The sequence below is a fragment of the Dromiciops gliroides genome, chromosome 5 (genome assembly GCF_019393635.1).
Source record: "Dromiciops gliroides isolate mDroGli1 chromosome 5, mDroGli1.pri, whole genome shotgun sequence".
NCBI lineage: Eukaryota > Metazoa > Chordata > Mammalia > Microbiotheria > Microbiotheriidae > Dromiciops > Dromiciops gliroides.
In genome coordinates, this window is record NC_057865.1 from 161939684 (window position 1) to 161959987 (window position 20304).

Genomic DNA, 20304 nt, shown 5'->3' on the forward strand with positions numbered 1-20304 from the left:
AGATTGTCTTTACAACAACCATGTCTTTCTGTTATTTACATATTATTTAAAGAAAAGCAGTCTGTGTTATTAACTTTGACATAACCCAATGCCATCTGTTGTATTTACCATTTATTCCCCTGCTGTTTGATGTTCTCTTCATTGTCCTAGTTATAATCAGGAAATTCTTTGTTCTTTTGGTTGTGCTTTTTCCACCCAACATCACTTTATATGTCTTCCCATGTTTCTTTGTATTCTTCACAATCATCATTTAATAATCCAACAATATCCTAGTACACTCAAAGATCACAATGCATTTAGCCATTCATTCCTCAATTGTTGGTCACATGTAATTCCAGGGTTTTGTTTTTTCTTTTTTTGTTTCTTTGGATTGTTTTGTAGGTTGGTTGGTGTTTTGCTATTACAGATTGTTGTGCTGGGTATTTCTGCAGAAATATGTCTTTCATTCCTATCACTGAACTTTGTAGGGTTGTTGAGTCAAAGGATATGAATATTTTTGTAACTTTCATTTTATAATTCCTTATCACTTTTTATGATAATCAAATTAATTCAAAGCTAAACAGCACTGAATTGCTGTTCCCATTTTCCAGCATCTTTCCCAATACTTAATTTTATCTTTTATACAATCTTTGCCATCTTAATGGGAACCTCAGGATTATTTTAATTCGCATTTCTCTGATTATTAAAAACTTTAGGCACTTTTCAACCAGCTTTCCCTAGTTTGTATTTCTTCTTTTGAAAGTAGCCTGCTATATTTTTGACTACTTATCAATTAGGAAATAGTTGATAGTTTTATATATGGGTCAGTTCTGAATAGATTTTGGACATTCAACATTTATAAAATCTTTAATGCAAAGATATTGTAAACACTTCAGCATATTCTCTTTATTCCATATGCAATGTCTTTCTTTCTTTTCAAAAGATTTTAGAAATGTTTATATAAATGTTATGTATTTTTAACCCATGACCTAGAGCAAGGATTGGCAAACTATGGTCTGTAGGCCAAATCTGGCCTTCTGACTGTTTTCATATGGCTCAAGAGCTAAGAATGGTTTTTCAAAATGTAAAAACCATTCTTGGTTCTTAAACTGTATAAAAAGAGGTGGCAGGCCAGATTGGGGTCATAAGGTATAATTTGCCAACCCTTGACTTGAAATATGTTATAGAATTTCATTTTTCCACTTTCCAAGAATTCTGGACCATGTGGGAACTAATCACCTAATCATTCCTTTTATTTTTCTACACTAAGTGATTCTAAGTGATACTATTGGAGGGAAACACACTAGTGGGGGCTAAATTCTCTCTGAGGATAAGATAAGAGTCAAGTTCTAGAACTAGGATTGGGTTAGGTTAGGATTGGAAATTAGGTTGAAGATTTTCAGAGGTTACATAGCCATATCAATACAAATTATTTTGAATCTTTAAAGTGAAAATTGGTCATCTAAGTTTCCTTTTAGCTTTGGACACACTTTTCTGAGACACTTAGAGCCTCCCAAGAGAACTTTGAATTACAAACCTCTTTCCTTCCCACTATTCTCAGCACAGAAATCATAACCAAGGTTTCTCTCCAATTTATACATAACTTAAGAGACATACTTTGCAAATTTTTCTAACATTAGAAGAAAAAAACTCCCACTCCCCCACCAAAAAAAAATTTAATTCAACTTAATTTTTAAAAACTCCCAAGAAGCAAAATATCCAGATTCTCCTCTCTCCTCCAACACACACAAGGTCTTCATGTTCCATTGGTTTCCTGCTCAGCATTCTAATTGGGCACATTCTAGCCAACAGGATTTCTCCATAATTGTGAACACTTGCCAAAAGTAAAATGACTAGAAACTTGAAACTAAGGAGAAAACTTGTACAAAATTTAAGATGAGATGTAGTATACTTAGATTCAAAGTATAAATGTTTAAAAATGAGTCTGATTTTTTAAGTAATCATATCAAAATATACACAGCCATATGAGTGATATTTTTCGACTATGTCACTTATAAAGGGAATACATTTATTCTAATGGATATATTATTTCTTAAAACTTTTCTGGATATTGCTCTATTGAAACTGACACTCCATTTTCAAGCTTCTCCAAAAACATTAGTTTTATTGCCCTACAATTATGACTAATTTTTGACCCAGAATGTTACCCAAATTAAACACCCACCTAATTGACATGATTTGACAAAGAATGACTTCTTAATTCTTCTTAAAAAAAAACAATCAACCCTCAAAGAATGATGTTTTGCTGCCACTGGTAATGTTAAAAAGAATATGCCAGAGATTCTAGTGTCAATTCCCAAATATGGGGCACAATATTGCCCATAGCCCTTCTATTACTTAGTGCTTACATAGAGTTCAGAGCAGTTTGAAACAATATCCTTCATTAGGCCCTATTGATTTTAAAATTAAAATATTCCTCAGGTGACAACAAATATTTGTATATCTATATGTATGTATGTCAAATATCATAGTATTTTCAAAGATTTACAGATGCTTGGATTTGAAAGGAACCTTAAACCTCGATACAATTTCGCTATCCAAAAGTGGAATGGCTTGGCATTATTACTATTATTACTATTATAAATATCATTTATATAGCACTATGTACCAAGCACTGCGCTGAGTGCTTTACAAATATTATCTCATTTGATTCTCACAAAAATCCTAGGAGGTAGATGAAGGTCTTCAAGAAAAAAATGGATGATCAATTATCAGGTAGAATATAGCACTGGTTCACTTGTTAATGATTCCAACTCTCAGCTTCTGTGATTCTATAATAACAAATGCAGATTTTCTTCTACAGTACTCCCATCTCCATGCCTTTGCACTGACTGGCCCCCATATTTGGAATGTATTTCCTCCTTACCTCCACCTTTTAGAATCTCTCTTCTCCTTCTAGACTCTTTTCAAGGACTATCTTCTTTATGAGACCTTTGATCATTCTTCCATTTACATATGCTCTTTTGCCCATATGCAACAAATTCATTTTGCATCTATTTGTAGAATCTTTTACTTGTTCATTTCAGCTCCCAATGTAAAATGCAAATTTCCTTTGCTCAGGGTAAATTTAACTCCTATCTTTGTTGCCCACAAACCCAGCACCTGACACATAATAGGTGCTTAATAAACTCTTGGGATTGATCAATTGAACTTTGATTGGCTTTATTTAAATATTTACCAAAATAGAGAGTTCTCACAGAACACACCATCCATTTCTGGACAATTCATTGTTACAAACTTCTTCCTTATATAGAACCAGTAACTTCCACCCATTCCGCCTCCTAGAATTACCACAATAAAACAGGTTTAGTTAGTCTTTAACATGATAAATGGTAAACTCCTTCAAAGTAAGGATCATTTTATTTAGTCTTTGTATCCCCAGTGCCTAGCAAAGTAGTAAAACTGGGGATACAAGCTTTTTCTTTATAATTTAAATACACTCTGCTTTAATCATTGTGTGTCACTGTTGTTATCATTGGGCATTTGGTTCCCTGGTTCTTCTTAATTCACTTTGCATCAGTTCGTATAAGGATTCCTATGCTTCTCTGTACTCATCATGACCATCATTAGTAATATTTCATTACATTAATGTGCCACAATTTGTTCAGCCACTTCCCAATTCATGGGCTCCTACTTTGTTTTCAATTCTTGTTAAAAAAAGTGCTGAAATAAATATTTTGGTGTATATGGGGCATTTCTTCTTGTCAATACATCTCATTTGATTCCAATAGCATCTTTGTAAAGCTCAGTACGGGTATTATTATCCCCCATTTTAGTGATGAGTAAAGTGAAGCTTGGAGAGATTAAGGAACTTGGTTCAAGATTATATACATACTACGCTGCAAAACTAGGACTACTAACAGATATCCTAATTCCTGGTCCAAGTGTGAATGGTACCACTATAAAATATTATTTTGCTAGTATAGAATATTATTTTACTAATATAGAATAGTTTTACTATTCTCTTATTAATACAAGCTGACTGCATTAGCTTTTTAGCTACCACACGGCAATATAAGCTCACATTACACTAGTGAATGAGTAAAACCCCTGGCCTTTTTCACATGAGTGGCTGTCAAGCCAGGTTTCCCCTCCATATGGATGTAATTGATTTTTCTAACCTTAATGTAGGACTTTATATCATCTATCTTAAATTACATTTTGTTGGTTTCAGACCAACTTTCTTGCCTCTCAAGATCTCTTTGAATCTTTATTCAGTCATCCATTATATTAGCTGTCCTACACATACAAAAATTTGGCATGTTCTTTCTTTCATCTAAGTCATTGACTAAAATGTTGACTATGGTAGAGTCTCTTTGCCTTGTCACTAGAGACCTCCTTCCAGAATGGCATTACTCCTTTAATCAATAATTTTTAGGTATAACTGGTCAACTACCTAGAAATCCAAATAACAACCTTCATTTATCCACTGTATTATTCATTCAATAATAAGGTATTTGGTTCCTACTATATACTAGGTACTGTAGTAGGCACTGGGAATGCAAAGATGGAATCAGCCATAATAACTGCCCTCCAGGAATTTATAATCTAATTTTATAAAAGAAATAAAACATGTGCTCAGATAACTATGATGCAAATTTGAACATAACAAGTACATAGGAGAGGGTCAAATAAAATACTCTGACCAATTAAATGATGGAGAAAAATTCTAGAAAGAAGAGTTTGGGATGGATCAGGCTAGATTTCTGTTTACTTACACAAACCACTAACATGAGGGGAATCTATTTTTGACCAGGAAGACCTTTGCCTGGGCAGTCGTCCATACCTCCAGTATATCAATAACAAAGGGTTAGAACTTCAAACTCCACTTTTCAAAGGCTGCAAAACTTTGACTTATCTAGAAGCTAATGGTAACATCCCCAAAGCTTTTCCAGGATAACTCTAATTGCAGCCTCTAAGCATTAACATATGTAGAGCTTTGTATGAAAACAGTTGTTGCAATAAACCAATTAGTCCACTTAGGGATAAATCAAGATCTCTGGAAACCCCACCATCTAGAAGCAAAATGTATTTTGTGAGAGATCTCATGAGAGAGACCTTGTATTAAATAACTTTTGCTGAAATCGAGTTGTATTATATCTGTTATGTACCAGAGTAATAATATCATCAAAAAGAGTGTAGATTCAAGATTGTTTCTTAATGTACTCATGTCCACTCTCATTGATTCTTTTCTAAGTGCTTACAAATCATATATCCAAATTAGTAAGCAATGATTTATATGTCCATACATTCCAAATTTTGCCTTCTCTATTTTGAAACTAAAGATGGAAATCAAGGAACTAATTAACACAGTGCATAAAATGTTCTGCTTGAAGTTAGGAAGATGACTTTCAATCCCTCCTCAGACACTTACTAGCTGTGTGACCTTAGGCAAGTCATTTAACTTCTCTCAGTTTCCTTATATGTAAAATGAGAGGGTTAGACTTGATGCCTCTACAACGTCTTCTGGCTCTAAATTTATGACCCTGTGATCATGTGACCATAGATGATACTCCATGACCCAAGTTCTATTCTGAGATCTACCACTAATCAACTAAACTATGATCCTTGGCCAAGAGATTTCCCTTCTGTGCTTCAGTTTCCACATCTATAAAAGAGGAGGTAGGATTTGATTATTTCTATATTTACTTCACCTCTGAAATTCTCTATTTCCTTAAAGATTAATGATAGTGTTTCTGTAGTAACATCTATCAATTTTTTAAGTATGAAGGAATGCAATTCATCTAGACCCCAAAGCCTAGAATTCATTTGTAGTGGCAATTCCCTTGTATTATCTCTGTTCATAAAATGAAGAGAAGTCATTTGTGACCTTTTTAGATACGTTGTAGTATCATATATTTAGATTTGGAAGGGTGAAGAGATTTGTCCAAAGTCAGAAGCAACATGACATAGTAAAGATTGAAAGCCACAAAGACCTGGGTTCGAGACCTGCCTCTGACGTCAATTGGCTGTGAGACCTCCCCACCACCCCCTGACCCTGCCGCAAGCAAGCCACCTAATATCTCAGTGTTCTAGGCTCCAAGACTATAATTTAAGGAGAAGGTACTGACTTTCATTGGTAGAGGGAGTTTCCTTACCTGAGAGTTCCTCAGTAAAATCACCACTCTAGTCCCTATGACTTAGATATGTAGATGACTATTTACAACAGGAGCTATTACCCTTTTTTGTGTCATAGACCCTTTTAGCAGACTGCGGGAGACTATGTATCCTTTCTCAGAAGAATGTTTTTAAATGAATAAAATAAAAGTAATAATGAAGAAGATTCTAAAGAAAACCAATTATATTGAAATATACTCATCAAACTCTTTTTCTTAATTTGTGGACCCCAGATTCAAAACTTCTGATGTAAAGGTTTATAGACTTTCATACAAGTATTTAACCTCTTAATGTGTAATGCCATTTTATTTCCCAGTCTCTTCAGATGGGTCTGATCCTTTTGAATAAGTTACTTCACATTTTTCCTGAGACTACACAATAGTCTCATCTTGAGCCTCATCCTACCAAGTCACACTGGTAACTGTGAGATTCCATTTACCTCTTTTCAGTGGTGCCACAATTACATTTCCACTCTCCAAATGTGGTGTTTCTTCCTTTTTCTTGAGTTCTATTCATTCCTTTAAAAAGTATATGCTTCCAAAGGTGGCAATAGACTTCACTTGGCCCAGATCACCTTCTTCAGTCTTACCGAAGCTCATTTTTCTTTCCTATTCCCTGTGGAGAGGATATTCTTTTTTTTCTAGTACTGACATCATTCTGTCCAAAGCTCATTGTTTGTTAGGGTCTGTCTTGTTTGTGAATTGTTCCTGGCCATTTAAGACAGGCAGACAAGGAGCAGCAGGAGTCTTTGAGTCCCCAGAAAAGAAAGAGGACATTTGCTTATTATAGTTCTCCTGACTTCTGAAAAGAACTTTACATTGTACATCATATATGACAGAGGTGAGGATTATTTCCTCTAAGGCCATCTATGCTTTCTCTCCCGGCATATTTTAGGGTTTTCCCAGCATTCCCCTGGGGAAGGGATTCTTAACTTGGGAACCATGCAAAGCCAAGAAGTCATGGATAGATTTCAGGAAGTCTATGAATTTTTTAATATTTGATAACTATTTCATTATAGTTATTTTCCTTCATAATCCTATATGTTTTATTTTATGCATTTAAAAATATTATTTTGAGAAAGCATCTATAACCTTCAACAGACTGACTAAAAGATCCATGACACACACAAAAATTTAAGACTCTCTAGGGAGTCCAAGTCCACAAAGAAAATGTTGATACCAAGAAGTAGTAGTTTTCCCAGTATTACCTAATAAGTCAATAATCAGATCAAGCCTAGGCACTGAGGAGACCCTTAAGAGATCATAAAGACAGAGGAATACTGATATACTAACCACATCTCAGGAATCAATTAGTATACATTGTTGAGTACCTTTCTAAGGAAGCCCTTAGCCCTTACTGTTCCCACAAGACAAATATGCAAGAAGACAAGCATTCATGCCTTGTCTCCAGAATCAATCAAGAAAAATTTATTACCTACCAGTTGTGTACTGCTCATTGAGCTAGACACTGCAGCTACAAAGACAAAAAGTCCCTGCCCTCAAAAAAGTTTACATTCTAAAGTAATAAACACAGATAAGGTATAAAGTGCATGCACAACAGAAAGATACAAGGTAGCTTTTGTAGGAGTAGGGTGGCATTGGTGGAAACCAGGAAAGTCCTTACACAGAATGCAAGTAATGGGTCTGTACCATCTGCAATTTCTGTTCATTTTATGTAAATGAGTGAAAGGGTATAGATTCCATTCAATTTAACAAACATTAAGTGCCTGGGATGAACACCATACTACTTTGAAGCTACCTGGTTTGGAGGCCTGGACTCAGAGCCAAGAAGACCTGAGTTCAAATCTTTCTTATATCTAGTATTGTTTGATTCTCAGAAAGTCACTTAACTTGAGCCTCCACTTCCTTGTTTTTATAATGTCTTTTTTTTTTGGGGGGGGGGGAGACAATGAAGTTTAAGTGACTTGCCCAGGGTCACACAGCTAGTAAGTGTCAAGTGTCTGAGGCCGGATTTTAACTCAGGTCCTCCTGAATCCGGGGTATAATGCCTTTATAATATAAATCCACCCTAGGAGCTGGACCAGTAGATCAAATAAAATAATGTACTTAAATGCACTATATAAACATTACCTGGGAAGAAACAAGGCATAGTAGCTAGAGAGTCAACTTCAAAGGCAGGAAGACTTGAGTTGTAGTCCTACCTCTCATGCGTTTTATCATTGTGTCCTTGGGCAAGTCACTTAATCATTCAGTGTTCTTTGAAATCAATCAGCAAACATGTATTAAGTACTTATATTGTGCTAGGCCCTGGGGATACAAAAAGAAGTTCCTGCCCTCAAGGAGTTGCTAAAGGACATCTATCTAAAGTCTACACATTGCAGAGAAGATGTCAAACTGTATTGGTAATGGGAGTTTCCATATCCTACAGTTCTAGTCCCTATCTCTGTGCTACAAATGTTAGCTTTTAATAGTTAGCTACCATGCACCCCAGTAGGTCGAGATGATTCTGTAACTAACGTTATTTCTGGAGCTTCACTAGCCTACAAAAAGCAAAGGATCGGAGGTATAAAAGTTCCTGCCCTCCCTGCCCCAATGTGCCTTCATGAATGCATTAGCTCTGTAAGAAGGCTGTGTAATATGGCCAAGCCCTGAGAAAAAAGTTGAGCTCTGCATTTACCTTATAGCAAGTGACAGGTGTCCAGCTGTTCCATTTGTGTTTAGCTGACAGGTACCAGTACATGTAAAAGATATAGACCGTGTTTATGGAGGCTTGGGGCTCTTGTGAGTGTTGGTTTTAGCAGCGGGACAGATCTCCTAGCACATGCTGAGTTTGGGCTTAGTTGCTGGTTTCTTTTGCCAGATCAGATGATGATTAATCAGGAGTCAGATGTCAGCTGTTTGATGTTACTTATGCTCTCACTAACAGCTGCCTGTTTCAAACTGGGCCTCCTACATCACAAATGCAAACCTGGAGCTGGCAATTTCCAGAAAGAAAATTTCAAAAGTGCTCAGAGAGTCCAGAAATAGCCAGTGTAGTTTCTGATTAGAGTTAACTTTGTGCTTTATATAATTTCTCTAAAACTGAAAAGGTACAAAGGATTTATAAACTATTTGAGTTAGCCAGGATCTAAAATGTGAATTATCTGTACATTGCTTCTGTGCCTGTTTATGATCTTGTATGTGTATGTGTGTATACACACACACACACACATATATGTATATTTACATATATAGAAAGAGAAATATTTCATCAAGAGCACATAAAATGCTATTTGAGCATTGCTTTCCCCCTATTATTTGTGTTCTACCTTAAAATCCCACAAGGATGAGTAAATCCCAAGTCTGTAAGTTTGATTCAAATCGGCTTAAAACTCTTTTTGAAGAAGGCTATTCGTGAGTGATTTCTTTTCTCACGAGGTTTTCAATACCTCCTTGTTCTGCCCTTAATCAGAAATTCCATACAAACAGCATTTACAGGGGGAAAAAAGCAGCAAAGTAAGAACACTTAGAAAAAAAAAAACATTAGACAAGCTTTCCAGGACTTTAAGAAAAGTCTGAGTGAGGCTAAAGTTTTTTCAAGGGACAAAGAGAAATCCAGTTGATTTTTGCCTAACCTAGATATCAGACGTCCATGTGGTTTGCCATTCTAAAATAAAACTTTTTAAGAGGGTTCCTTTTTTAGCAAGAGAGGAGGAAGTGAGAAAATGACTTCCCTGAGATTCTCCCTATTCACTGCAGCCAAGTGGTCCTAAAACTTTGGCTAATTCACTGAGAATCACTTACATGGTTGGGCCCTAGCAGGAACCACCAAAAAACAAACAAACAAACAAAAAACCCACCAGTTCCACAGTATGTGTTATACCAAGATAGTCAATGACACAATTTTTTAAAACATCCCCAAACCCCCAAAATATAAAGTCCTACAGACTTCACCAAACCCTAGCATAAATTTCAGGAAGCAGACCAAGATCCTATTCTCTCCCTATTCTCCTCCCAATCCATAATCTGAATGTTACTGGCTTGCTCTAGTATACAGTGCTACATGAAATGTAATATGACAATGGAAAGATCAGAACAGTGGTACTTGAGTCACAGACTTGTGGAGCAGTGGAGTTGGAAGGAAATTTAGAGAACTTGGCTCTGATACTTCCTAGTCGTGCAACCATCCACTCAGAGGCTTTGTTTCCTCGTGTGGAAAATAAAGATATTATTAATAATAATAACAATATCTATATATTTTTTAAAGTTTGCAAAGTACTTTCCCTATATTATCTCACATAATAACATTATTAGGGGCAGCTAGGTGGCAGAGTGGATAAAGAATTGGCCTTGGATTCAGGAGGACCTGAGTTCAAATCCAGCCTCAGACACTTGACACTTAACTAGCTGTGTGACCCTGGGAAAGTCACTTAACCCTCATTCCCCTGCAAAAAACAAAAACAAAAAAAAAAATAACACTATTAATATGTGAACTACCTAAGGCTCAACACTGAAGTGAGGAAAGTGCTTTGTAAAGATCATAATGGGAAGAATACTAGCTTTGGAGTCAGAGGACCTGGGTTTTTGAATCCTGACTATACCATTTACTACCTCAGTGACCATGCACAAGTAAGTTCACATCTCTCGGCCTCTATTAAAATGACATTGAGGTGGCATACACCTACTCTAGTGGGGAGGCTGAGGCTGGGGGATCACTTAAGCTAAGGGGTTCTCATCTGTAGTCAAATAAGCCAACAAGGTGTCTATACTATGCCCAATACCATTATGGTGTGCCTAAGGAAGAGAAGGGGCAAACCAGCCCAGAACAGAAATGGAACAGGTTAGGGGGTGAAGTTAAGATGGCAGAGTACAGGCAACAACTCAGCTGAACTCTCCCAACATTCCCCTCTGAACAACTTTAAAATAATACCTCAAATCAGGGGCAGCTAGGTGTCACAGTGGATAGAGCACTGGCCCTGGATTCAGGAGGACCTGAGTTTGAATCTGGCCTCAGACACTTAACACTTTCTAGCTGTGTGACCCTGGACAAGTAACAACCCCAATTGTCTCACCAAAATAATAATAAATAATAATAATAATAATACCTCAAATCAAATTTTGGAGCAGCCAAAGGTTGCACTGAGACATTTTTCCAGTCTAAGGCAACTTAGGATGTCTGCAGGAGAGGTCTATGACACCACAGGGGGTTCTGGCAGCAGGCCCTGGAAGTAAAGGCAACAAGTGACAGTAGCAGCATTTTCAGGAGCTCTCAGCCCAGGGACAGTAAGGGGGACAGACAACTGGTTAGACAGAAATCACAGGGGACCCTTTTCTGGCACTGGGTGGAGCTGGTGCTGGTGATTCTTTTGCCAATATTGCTGTTCTGGGTCACAGGGAAGCGGGGACCTTTCCTGGGCAAAAACCAGTACTTAAACCAGGAAAACAGTGACCATACCTTTCCCCAGATCACACTACCCTGGAAGCACCAAACACTTGCAGATACCTAGAACTAGCTCTGAAAACAGCAGCACAAAAAGCCTGAAGCATGGGTGAGTCCCTCCCCAACCCCAGGTGAGAAGAACACAACTGTATAGTTCAAAGTCAAAGTAACAGCAATATTGTATGATGATCAACCATGAATGACTTAGTTGTTCTCAGCAATGAAAAGATCCAAGACAATTCTGAAAGACTTATGATGAAAAATGCTATCCACCTCCAGAGAAAGAACTGGTGGAGTCTGAATGTAGATCAAAGCACAGTTTTTATACCTTTTTTAAAAATTTTTTTTCACTTTTTGTCTGTTTTCTTTTACAACATGACTAATAAGGAAATATGTTTTGCATGACTGCATATATATAACCTATATCAAATCTCCCACCTTTTAAATGAGAGGGAAGAGAAAGGGGAAAGAGAGAATTTGAAACATAAAATTTTTTAAATTGTTAAAATAGTTTTTAATGTAATTGGAAAAGTATTTAATTTTTCTTAAAAAGAGAATTAACAGCTTGGTAAAAGAGATACAAAATTACTAAAATAACACCTTAAAAACCAGAATTGGCTTAATGGTAAAGGAGGCACAAAGTTTCACTGAAGAACTCTTTAAAAAGCAGAATCAACCAAATGGGAAAAAAGGTACAAAAGCTCACTGAAGAAAATAATTCCTTAAAAATTAGAATTGGGCAACCATAAACTAATAACTCTGTGAGACATTGAGAATCAATAAAAACAGAGTTAAAAGAATAAAAATGGAAGAAAATGTGAAATTATCTCATCAGAAAAAGAAATTACCTGGAAAATAGATTGAGGAGAAATAATTTAAGAATTATTGGACTACCAGAAAGCCACAATAAAAAAGTGAGCCTAGACATCCAATTTCAAGAAATTACCAAGGAAAATTGCCCTAATATCTTCAATCCAAAGCTCCCAGGAATACCATAGTCAATTTTTTTTTTTTTTTAGTGAGGCAATTGGGGTTAAGTGACTTGCCCAGGGTCACACAGCTAGTAAGTGTTATGTGTTTGAGGCCGGATTTGAACTCAGGTACTCCTGATTCCAGGGCCGTTGCTTTATCCACTGCACCACCTAGCTGCTGTCATAGCCAATTTTAAGACCTCCTAGGTCAAGGAAAAAATATTGCAAGCGGCCAGAAAGAAATAATTCATATATCAGCCACAGTCAGGATCAAACAAGATTTAGCAGATACCATGTTAAAGAAGTAGAGGACTTGGAATATAAGATTCTCGGAGGCAAAGGAGGTAGGATTACAACCAAAAGTAACTTATCCAGCAAAATAGTATAATCCTTCAGGGAAGAAAACTTAATATTTAATGAAATAGAGAACTTTCAAGCATTCCTGATAAAAAGACCAGAGCTAAATAGAAATTTTGACATTCAAATACTACACTCAAGAGAAGCATAAAAAGGTAAACTTGAGAGCAAAATCATAAGAGCTATTTAAACTGTTTATAGTTCTATATGGGAAGATGATACTTGTAATTCCTAAGAACTTTATTATTATTAGGGAAGGTAGAAGGAAGGCATGAGTGTGAGTAGATTACGTTGGAATAATCACCAAAAAGAAAAGAAAAGGAAAGGAAATAAAAAGTGAGAAAGAGGAATGCACTGGGAGGAAGGGGAAGGGAGAGGTAGAATGGGGAAATGTTTCTTATATAAAAGAAATGTGCAAGAAGAGCATTTATAGTTGAGGGAGAAATGGGGGTGGTGAGCAATACTTGAACCTCATTTTCATTGCAATTAGTTTGAAGAAAAGAATACATACGTACATATATACACACTCAATTGGGCATATAAATTTGATGCAATAGGGAAATAGGAGAGGAAGGAGATATGAAAAATGCAGCTGTGGGGGCATAATAAAAAGGGAGGGTAGATGAAGGAAGAAATGGTCAGGAGCAAAACAGACTTTTGAAGAGGGACGAGAGAGACAGAGACACAGAGAGAGACAGACAAAGGGAGAGAGAGACAGAGAGAGAGACAGAGAGAGGGAGGGATAAACAGAAGAAAATAGGAAAAATGCAGTAATCAGAACTGTGAATGGGAATGGGATGAGCTCACCCATAAAATGGAACTGGATAGCAGAATGGATGATGAAATCAGAATCAAACAATATGTTATATACAACAGACACACTTGAAACAGAAAAATACACAAAGTTAAAATAAAGGGCCGGAGCAGAAACTATTTTGCTTCCGTTGAAGTAAAAAAGGTAGGTGTAGGAATCATGATCTCAGACAAAGCAAAAGCAAAAATAGACCTAATTAAAAGAAATGATCAGGAAAACTAAATTTTGCCAAAAAGTACTATGCACAATAAAGTAACATCAAAAATTTCTAAAGCAAATTTCTCTGATAAAGGCCTCATTTCTCAAATATATAGAAAACTGAGTCAAATTTATAGGAATAAGAGTCAATCCCCAATTGACAAATGGTCAAAAGATATGAACTAGCAGCTTTCAGAAGAAAAAAATCAAAGCTATCTATAGTCAAATGAAAAAATGTTCTAAATCACTATTGATTAAAGAAGTGCAAATTAAAACAACTCTGAGGTACCACCTCATACCCATCGGAAACGACAAATTCTAGAGGGGTTGAGGTAAAATAAGTACACTATTGTTGGAGGAGTTAAGAATTAATTCAATCATTCTGTAGGACAATTTGAGTCCATACCCAAAGGGCTATAAAATTCTGTATACTTTTGACCCTGCAATATCACCATTAGGTCTGTACCCCAAAGAGATTTTTAAAAAGCAAAAGGATCTATACACAGAAAAATATTTATAGCAGCTTTTTTATGTTGGTAAAGAATTGGAAATTGAGAGGATGCTCATCAGTTAGAGGATGGCTGAACAAGTTGTGGTGTGTGATTGTAATGGAATATTATTATGCTATAAGAAATTATAAGGGCAGCTAGGTGGCACAGTGGACAAAGCACCGGCCCTGGATTCAGGAGTACCTGAGTTCAAATCTTGCCTCAGACACTTGACACTTAATAGCTATGTGACCCTGGGCAAGTCACTTAACCCCCATTGCCCTGCAAAAAAAAAAAAAAGAAAAGAAAAGAAAAGGAAAAAAAAGAAATTATGGGGGGAAGATAATTTCAGAAGAAAAAAAAAAACATGAGAAGACCTATATGTCTTAAAGTAAAAAGAACTAGGAGATCATTGTGCACAGTAATAGCAATGTTATAAAGATGATCAAATGTGAAATACTTGGCTACTCTGATCAATATGATAATCCAAAACAATACCAAATAACTCATGATGAAAAGAAATGTATCCATCTCCATAGAAAGAACTGATAAACTCTGAGTAAAAATTAAAGTCTAACTGTCTCACTTTTTTTTGTTTTTTGTTATATGACTAATATAAAAATATGTTTTGTATGATTTGGTACGTATAAGTGATCATTTTGCTTGCCTTCTCAGTGGGTTAGGGAGGGATTGGAGCAAGGAAGAAAATTTGGAACTCAAAATTCAAAAAGAATAGAACGTTAATTTTTTTTAATTAAAAAAAAGAAATGGAGGAAGTAAAAAAAAGAAAAGAAAAGAAAAGAAATGGAGCAGGACCATTAGTAGGATTGGGTCCATGAGATAGTGACTCAGGATCAAGCTCAAAAAAATAATCATAATAAATTGATTATTTAATTATCTTCTAATATAATAAAATGTACAGGCTAGATCAGATGATCTGTAAGGTTCCCCCACACACAGATCAAAATTTATGATTAAAGTTATCAATGTATGAGATACTTTTGTCTTTGTTATTATGATTATTTTCATTATCATTGTTATTTCATATAAAACAGGTGGCAAATCTGCTAAGGCTCTTCCAGATCCCCCAGATAAGCTACGCATCCACCAGTGCCAAACTAAGTGACAAGTCACGCTACGATTATTTTGCCAGAACCGTGCCCCCAGACTTCTACCAGGCTAAGGCCATGGCTGAGATCTTGCGTTTCTTCAACTGGACCTATGTGTCAACAGTGGCCTCGGAAGGTGACTATGGGGAGACAGGAATTGAGGCCTTTGAGCAAGAGGCCCGTCTACGCAATATCTGCATTGCCACCTCCGAGAAGGTAGGCAGGTCCAACATCCGAAAATCCTATGACAGTGTCATCCGGGAACTGCTCCAAAAGCCTAACGCTCGAGTGGTTGTCCTCTTTATGCGAAGTGATGACTCCCGTGAACTGATTGCTGCTGCAAGCCGCTTCAACGCTTCCTTCACATGGATTGCCAGTGATGGGTGGGGTGCCCAAGAGAGCATTGTTAAAGGCAATGAGCATGTGGCCTATGGAGCCATCACCTTAGAACTGGCTTCCCATCCCATCCGTGAGTTTGACCGTTACTTCCAGAGCCTCAACCCTTACAACAACCACCGAAATCCCTGGTTTAGGGACTTCTGGGAACAGAAGTTCCAATGTAGCCTACAGGGTAAAAGGTCACACAGGCGGGCCTGTGATAAGCATCTAGCAATTGACAGCTCCAATTATGAGCAAGAGTCCAAGATCATGTTTGTGGTGAATGCTGTGTATGCCATGGCCCATGCCCTACACAAGATGCAGAGAACCCTCTGTCCAAATACCACCAAGCTCTGTGAAGCCATGAAGATTCTAGATGGAAAAAAGCTGTACACAGATTACTTGCTAAAAATCAATTTTACAGGTAAATATATAACTTTAATTCCTCCTTTTTGATGCAAGTGCCTAGAATGTTTTAGGCCTGCATGCTAGCCTCTTGTGTGGTTCTTGGTACAATGTCCCATTATAAATTCAAGCTTTTCAACAATGGCCCGAAGAGAGCTATTGATATATCTTTTTGTTGTCCTTATTCATTGTTAAGGCTTGATGGATACACTAGGTAATAACCAAAGATCCCCCAATGCTTTCCCCATAGCTTCATGGTGGGAGAATTTGTAGCTTCCTAAATGTGGGATATGTTATGTTTGCTTCCCTCTTGGATGCTGACCTTAGGATATTACATGGGGCATTTAAGCCTATTGTCCACTCCAGGTGCATCTCTGAGTAATGTGGATATAGAAAATACAGACATCCCTTAAAGCAAATTTGAGCCAGAAAATATCATAACTTCCACAGTGGGTGGAGGGTAAATATCACATTCTTCTCTGGATTAATTTGAGAGAGAGAGAGAGGGGTTGGGGGGGGGCGTGAGGGAGACAGAAAGAGACAGAGAGACAGAGACAGAGACAGACCCAGATTATGGTGCTTTACGGACAACATTTTGTTTCTTCTATTATATATATTTCCATTTATGTATAAATAGGTTTCTAAATATTGCTCAAAGAATGTATTGAGCTGAGGCTTTGTTTCTGTTTGTAGCAATCCTAAATAAGTGAAACATGAAGGCAGATCAAAGCCATTCAAATGTTTTTCTTACATTCAGAGACTCAAGGTTGCATTTGCTTATAAGGAAGCTGTTTCTAAATGTGTTGATACAAACTTTTTTAGTATGTTCCCAAAGAAATTTAAAAAATAAATCTTGAGACTCCTTATCTTACTTCAGTATCCATGTCAAAGGTGCTTCCTTTGAAGAGTAAAACTCAAACCCAAGTCATTTAAAAGAAAGATATGATTACTGCTCACAAAAAGCCACAAATAATGCAATTATCAAATAATGTAATTATCCTGAAATGCAAATCATTTTCCAGACCATGGTGGGGCCCTGCTAGCCTTTGTATTTTGCATAAAATGCTTAAAGATACATGAAAAGTCATGCTCTCAGATCACTGAGAAAGAGGATGAAGTAGCAAACGCTGTTATCTTCCATTCAGCAATGGCTTGGAAATCCAATCACCAGCTCAGAGATGTATTATAAACCCAGGGTGGGACTAAGATCTACCAGGCCAGTTTTGGACCACACAAGTCAGACTTGCTTATAGGCTCCTAGACATGGACCCAGATGGGACCTCCAAGAACATTTTATTCCAGCTGAAGAAATTGTGGCCCAATGGGGTTAAATTACTTCCTCAAATTCATACAAGTAGTAATCATCATTTGTGGGATTTGGACAAAGGTCTTCTAAATCCAGATTTCACTACTCTCCATTGCTACAATGGTAGCAGCTCACATTCTGTAATATTACACACACAAGCACACACGAGGTACTAAAAATGGGTTGTCCCCAATAATCCTGAAAAATTATTTTTCTTTGTTGTGCTGTTGTCCCACTGTATATACCATAAAAATATAATAATTTTTTTAAAGGACACAATGTAATTTAATAGTTACAGTATCTAGGTAGCACAGTGGGTAGATTGCTTGACCTGAAGTCAGGAAGACCTGAATTCCAGTCTGGTCTCAGATTCTTACTAGCTTTATGACCATGGGCATGTCACTTAACTTCATGTGGCCTGAGTTTCTTCATCTGGAAAATGGGGATAATAATATCACCTACCTAGGGTTGTTGTGAGGATCAATTGAGAAGATATTTGTAAATCACTTTTCAAATCATAAAGTACTACATAAATGTTAGTTATTATTATTGTTGTTGTTATTAAATTGCTCCAGATTAATTCCCACTGACATAAGAAATGAGGACAGATTTTTATTTAGAAGAGGAAATAGAGTATCCTGAATGTTCTTAGATTGTTCTACTCTAAATAAACATTTTTTGTGCATACTGCATCTTCTTCACGTACACTCCATTTATATTTCTAAAAATACACATAATCTTTTATTTATTTTTTCATTCATTTTGAGGTCATTTGTCCATTCCTCCTTTCTTTCCTTCCATTCATTTCCTTCCTTTTCCCATCCCTTCTTTGCTCTCTGTCTCTGGTGCTCTTAAAACAGAGCTAACATTGTGCACATATACACACACAGCATTATCCTGTTTACCACTAACTGGGTCTCCACTGTCAAAGTCAAGTCAAGAAGTAATACAATGATCTAGACAACACAGTCAAATGTTTTCTGTTAGCTTCTATGATGCTGTTAAGGGTTTTGGTTCTGCAATCCAGGCTGACTGCAGGGATTTGATCCCAGTGATCCTGCTTTGCTATGTCCTTTTCAGTTCATGAAACCCTACTTGCAACTCCCCCTTACTTCAGAGACTTAGTACAAGAGGAAATGGGATTAAACTACAGAAAGGGAAAGAAGGGGCTTTAGAATTGCTAGTGGGAATATTTTCTTAGTGATAAAGAGTAAACAATGGAATAAATTTCTAAGGTTTGATGTGGAAATAGTCTAAAAGCATAAGTATCTTTAAAAAAAAACCCGCAGGATAAAAAAATGGCCAAGCACACAATGGAAGAAAATAAAGGGGAATAGGAGAAAAGGGAAGAATAAAAATCTGAGGTGACTGGATTTGCAAGAAAAAGGAGATGTGATAGACTTTTTGTGAATTTTTTTGTGTGTATTTTTTTGATGGTAAGGAATGAATTGTGATTTTATTATGGGAATGCATTTCATCATTTTAAGAACATAAAATCTCCAGACAACTATAAGACTCTGAGATGTCAATAACGTGCTAGTCAACTTACAGCCAAAAGAGATGGACTCAGTATGGTGCTAGACACATACATAGACACATACACATACATAGAAAATGCATGCTAAAATGAGTTGGGAAAAAAATTGATCCCAGTTATAAATTTCATGTGTTCAGCCTGAGGCTTTTTGTTGACCAGAGAAAGAGCTCCTCTCCATAATGTTACAACTAATCCATTTGATAAGGCAACATTTTGTTGTTATTTTTTTTTCATTGTTGTTGTTGATTTTGTGGATTTATCAATCAACAAACATTAAGTACTTATGTGCCAAGCACTATTCTATAGAAGTTTTTTTCATGTATTGTTTTACTTTTTCAGTCAAAAAAAAAAAAAAGTTCTTCCACTAACCACCTCCCCCATTTGGAAAGCCAGAAAAACAAAATTCCTTTTACAAACAAGTAGTCAAACAAAACAAATTCCCAGATTGGCCCTGTCTTCCCCCAAATTATAACTCCATCTGCACTCAGAGTTCATCATCTTTCTATCCACTGGTGAGTAGCATTTCATCATGAATCCTTGGAATCATTGTTGGTCATTGAATGATCACAGTTCCTTAGTCTTTCGTAGTGGTTTGTCTTTACAGTATTATTGTTATTGTAGAAATTGTGTGTGAAAATACATTTACAAAAACAAACAGAACTCATAAAAAGAATCTTTTGCTTTATGAAAGAATTTCCATAAATAGCAAACTTCCTAGTTATACTTAAAATATTCTTCAGTTTGTAAGAATTCAATTTATGTATACATTTTCAGGAAGACATCAGTTACATATAGCAAAGTTCAAGAATATATCAATTACATAAAGCAAAATATACTTGCATTTCTTGATTTCTCTCAAACTCCTAGTTAACTGGGAAATCTTCCTCTCTCAATTGTGTGCCATCACTGAATCTGAGATTCTTTTTATCATTACATGGGCATTCTGGGTAGTTGATGCCTCTGGAATGCCTACGCTCCCAGGGTTTCCATGGATGACCCATTGGTCTGAAATCTTACAAGCCAAATATTTTCAGTGGTTTTGCTTTATACCTCTAGCCAGGGACTTCTACCTCCCCCAACTTCATTGGGATCTTTTCAACTACCAGAATTTGGAAAAAGAGTGGAAACAGGGTCTTCCATTCATGATTTCAGTACCCAACCCAGACTTCAATACTTAAGAGAAAGGAAAAAAAGTTTTGTTTGTTTGGGTGTGTGTGTGTGTGTGTGTGTGTGTGTGTGTGTGTG

At 36.5% G+C, this 20304-nt stretch overlaps 1 protein-coding gene across 2 annotated transcripts in view; it reads left to right on the forward strand.

Annotated features, from left to right (window-relative positions):
• GRM3 (glutamate metabotropic receptor 3) overlaps positions 1-20304 on the forward strand; it is a 281331-nt gene that overhangs the window by 169900 nt on the left and 91127 nt on the right. For both annotated transcript variants that reach the window (XM_043968583.1, XM_043968582.1), the window contains one exon: positions 15380-16235. In XM_043968583.1, the coding sequence (XP_043824518.1) occupies positions 15380-16235 (856 nt within the window). The remainder of the gene's footprint in view (positions 1-15379; positions 16236-20304) is intronic.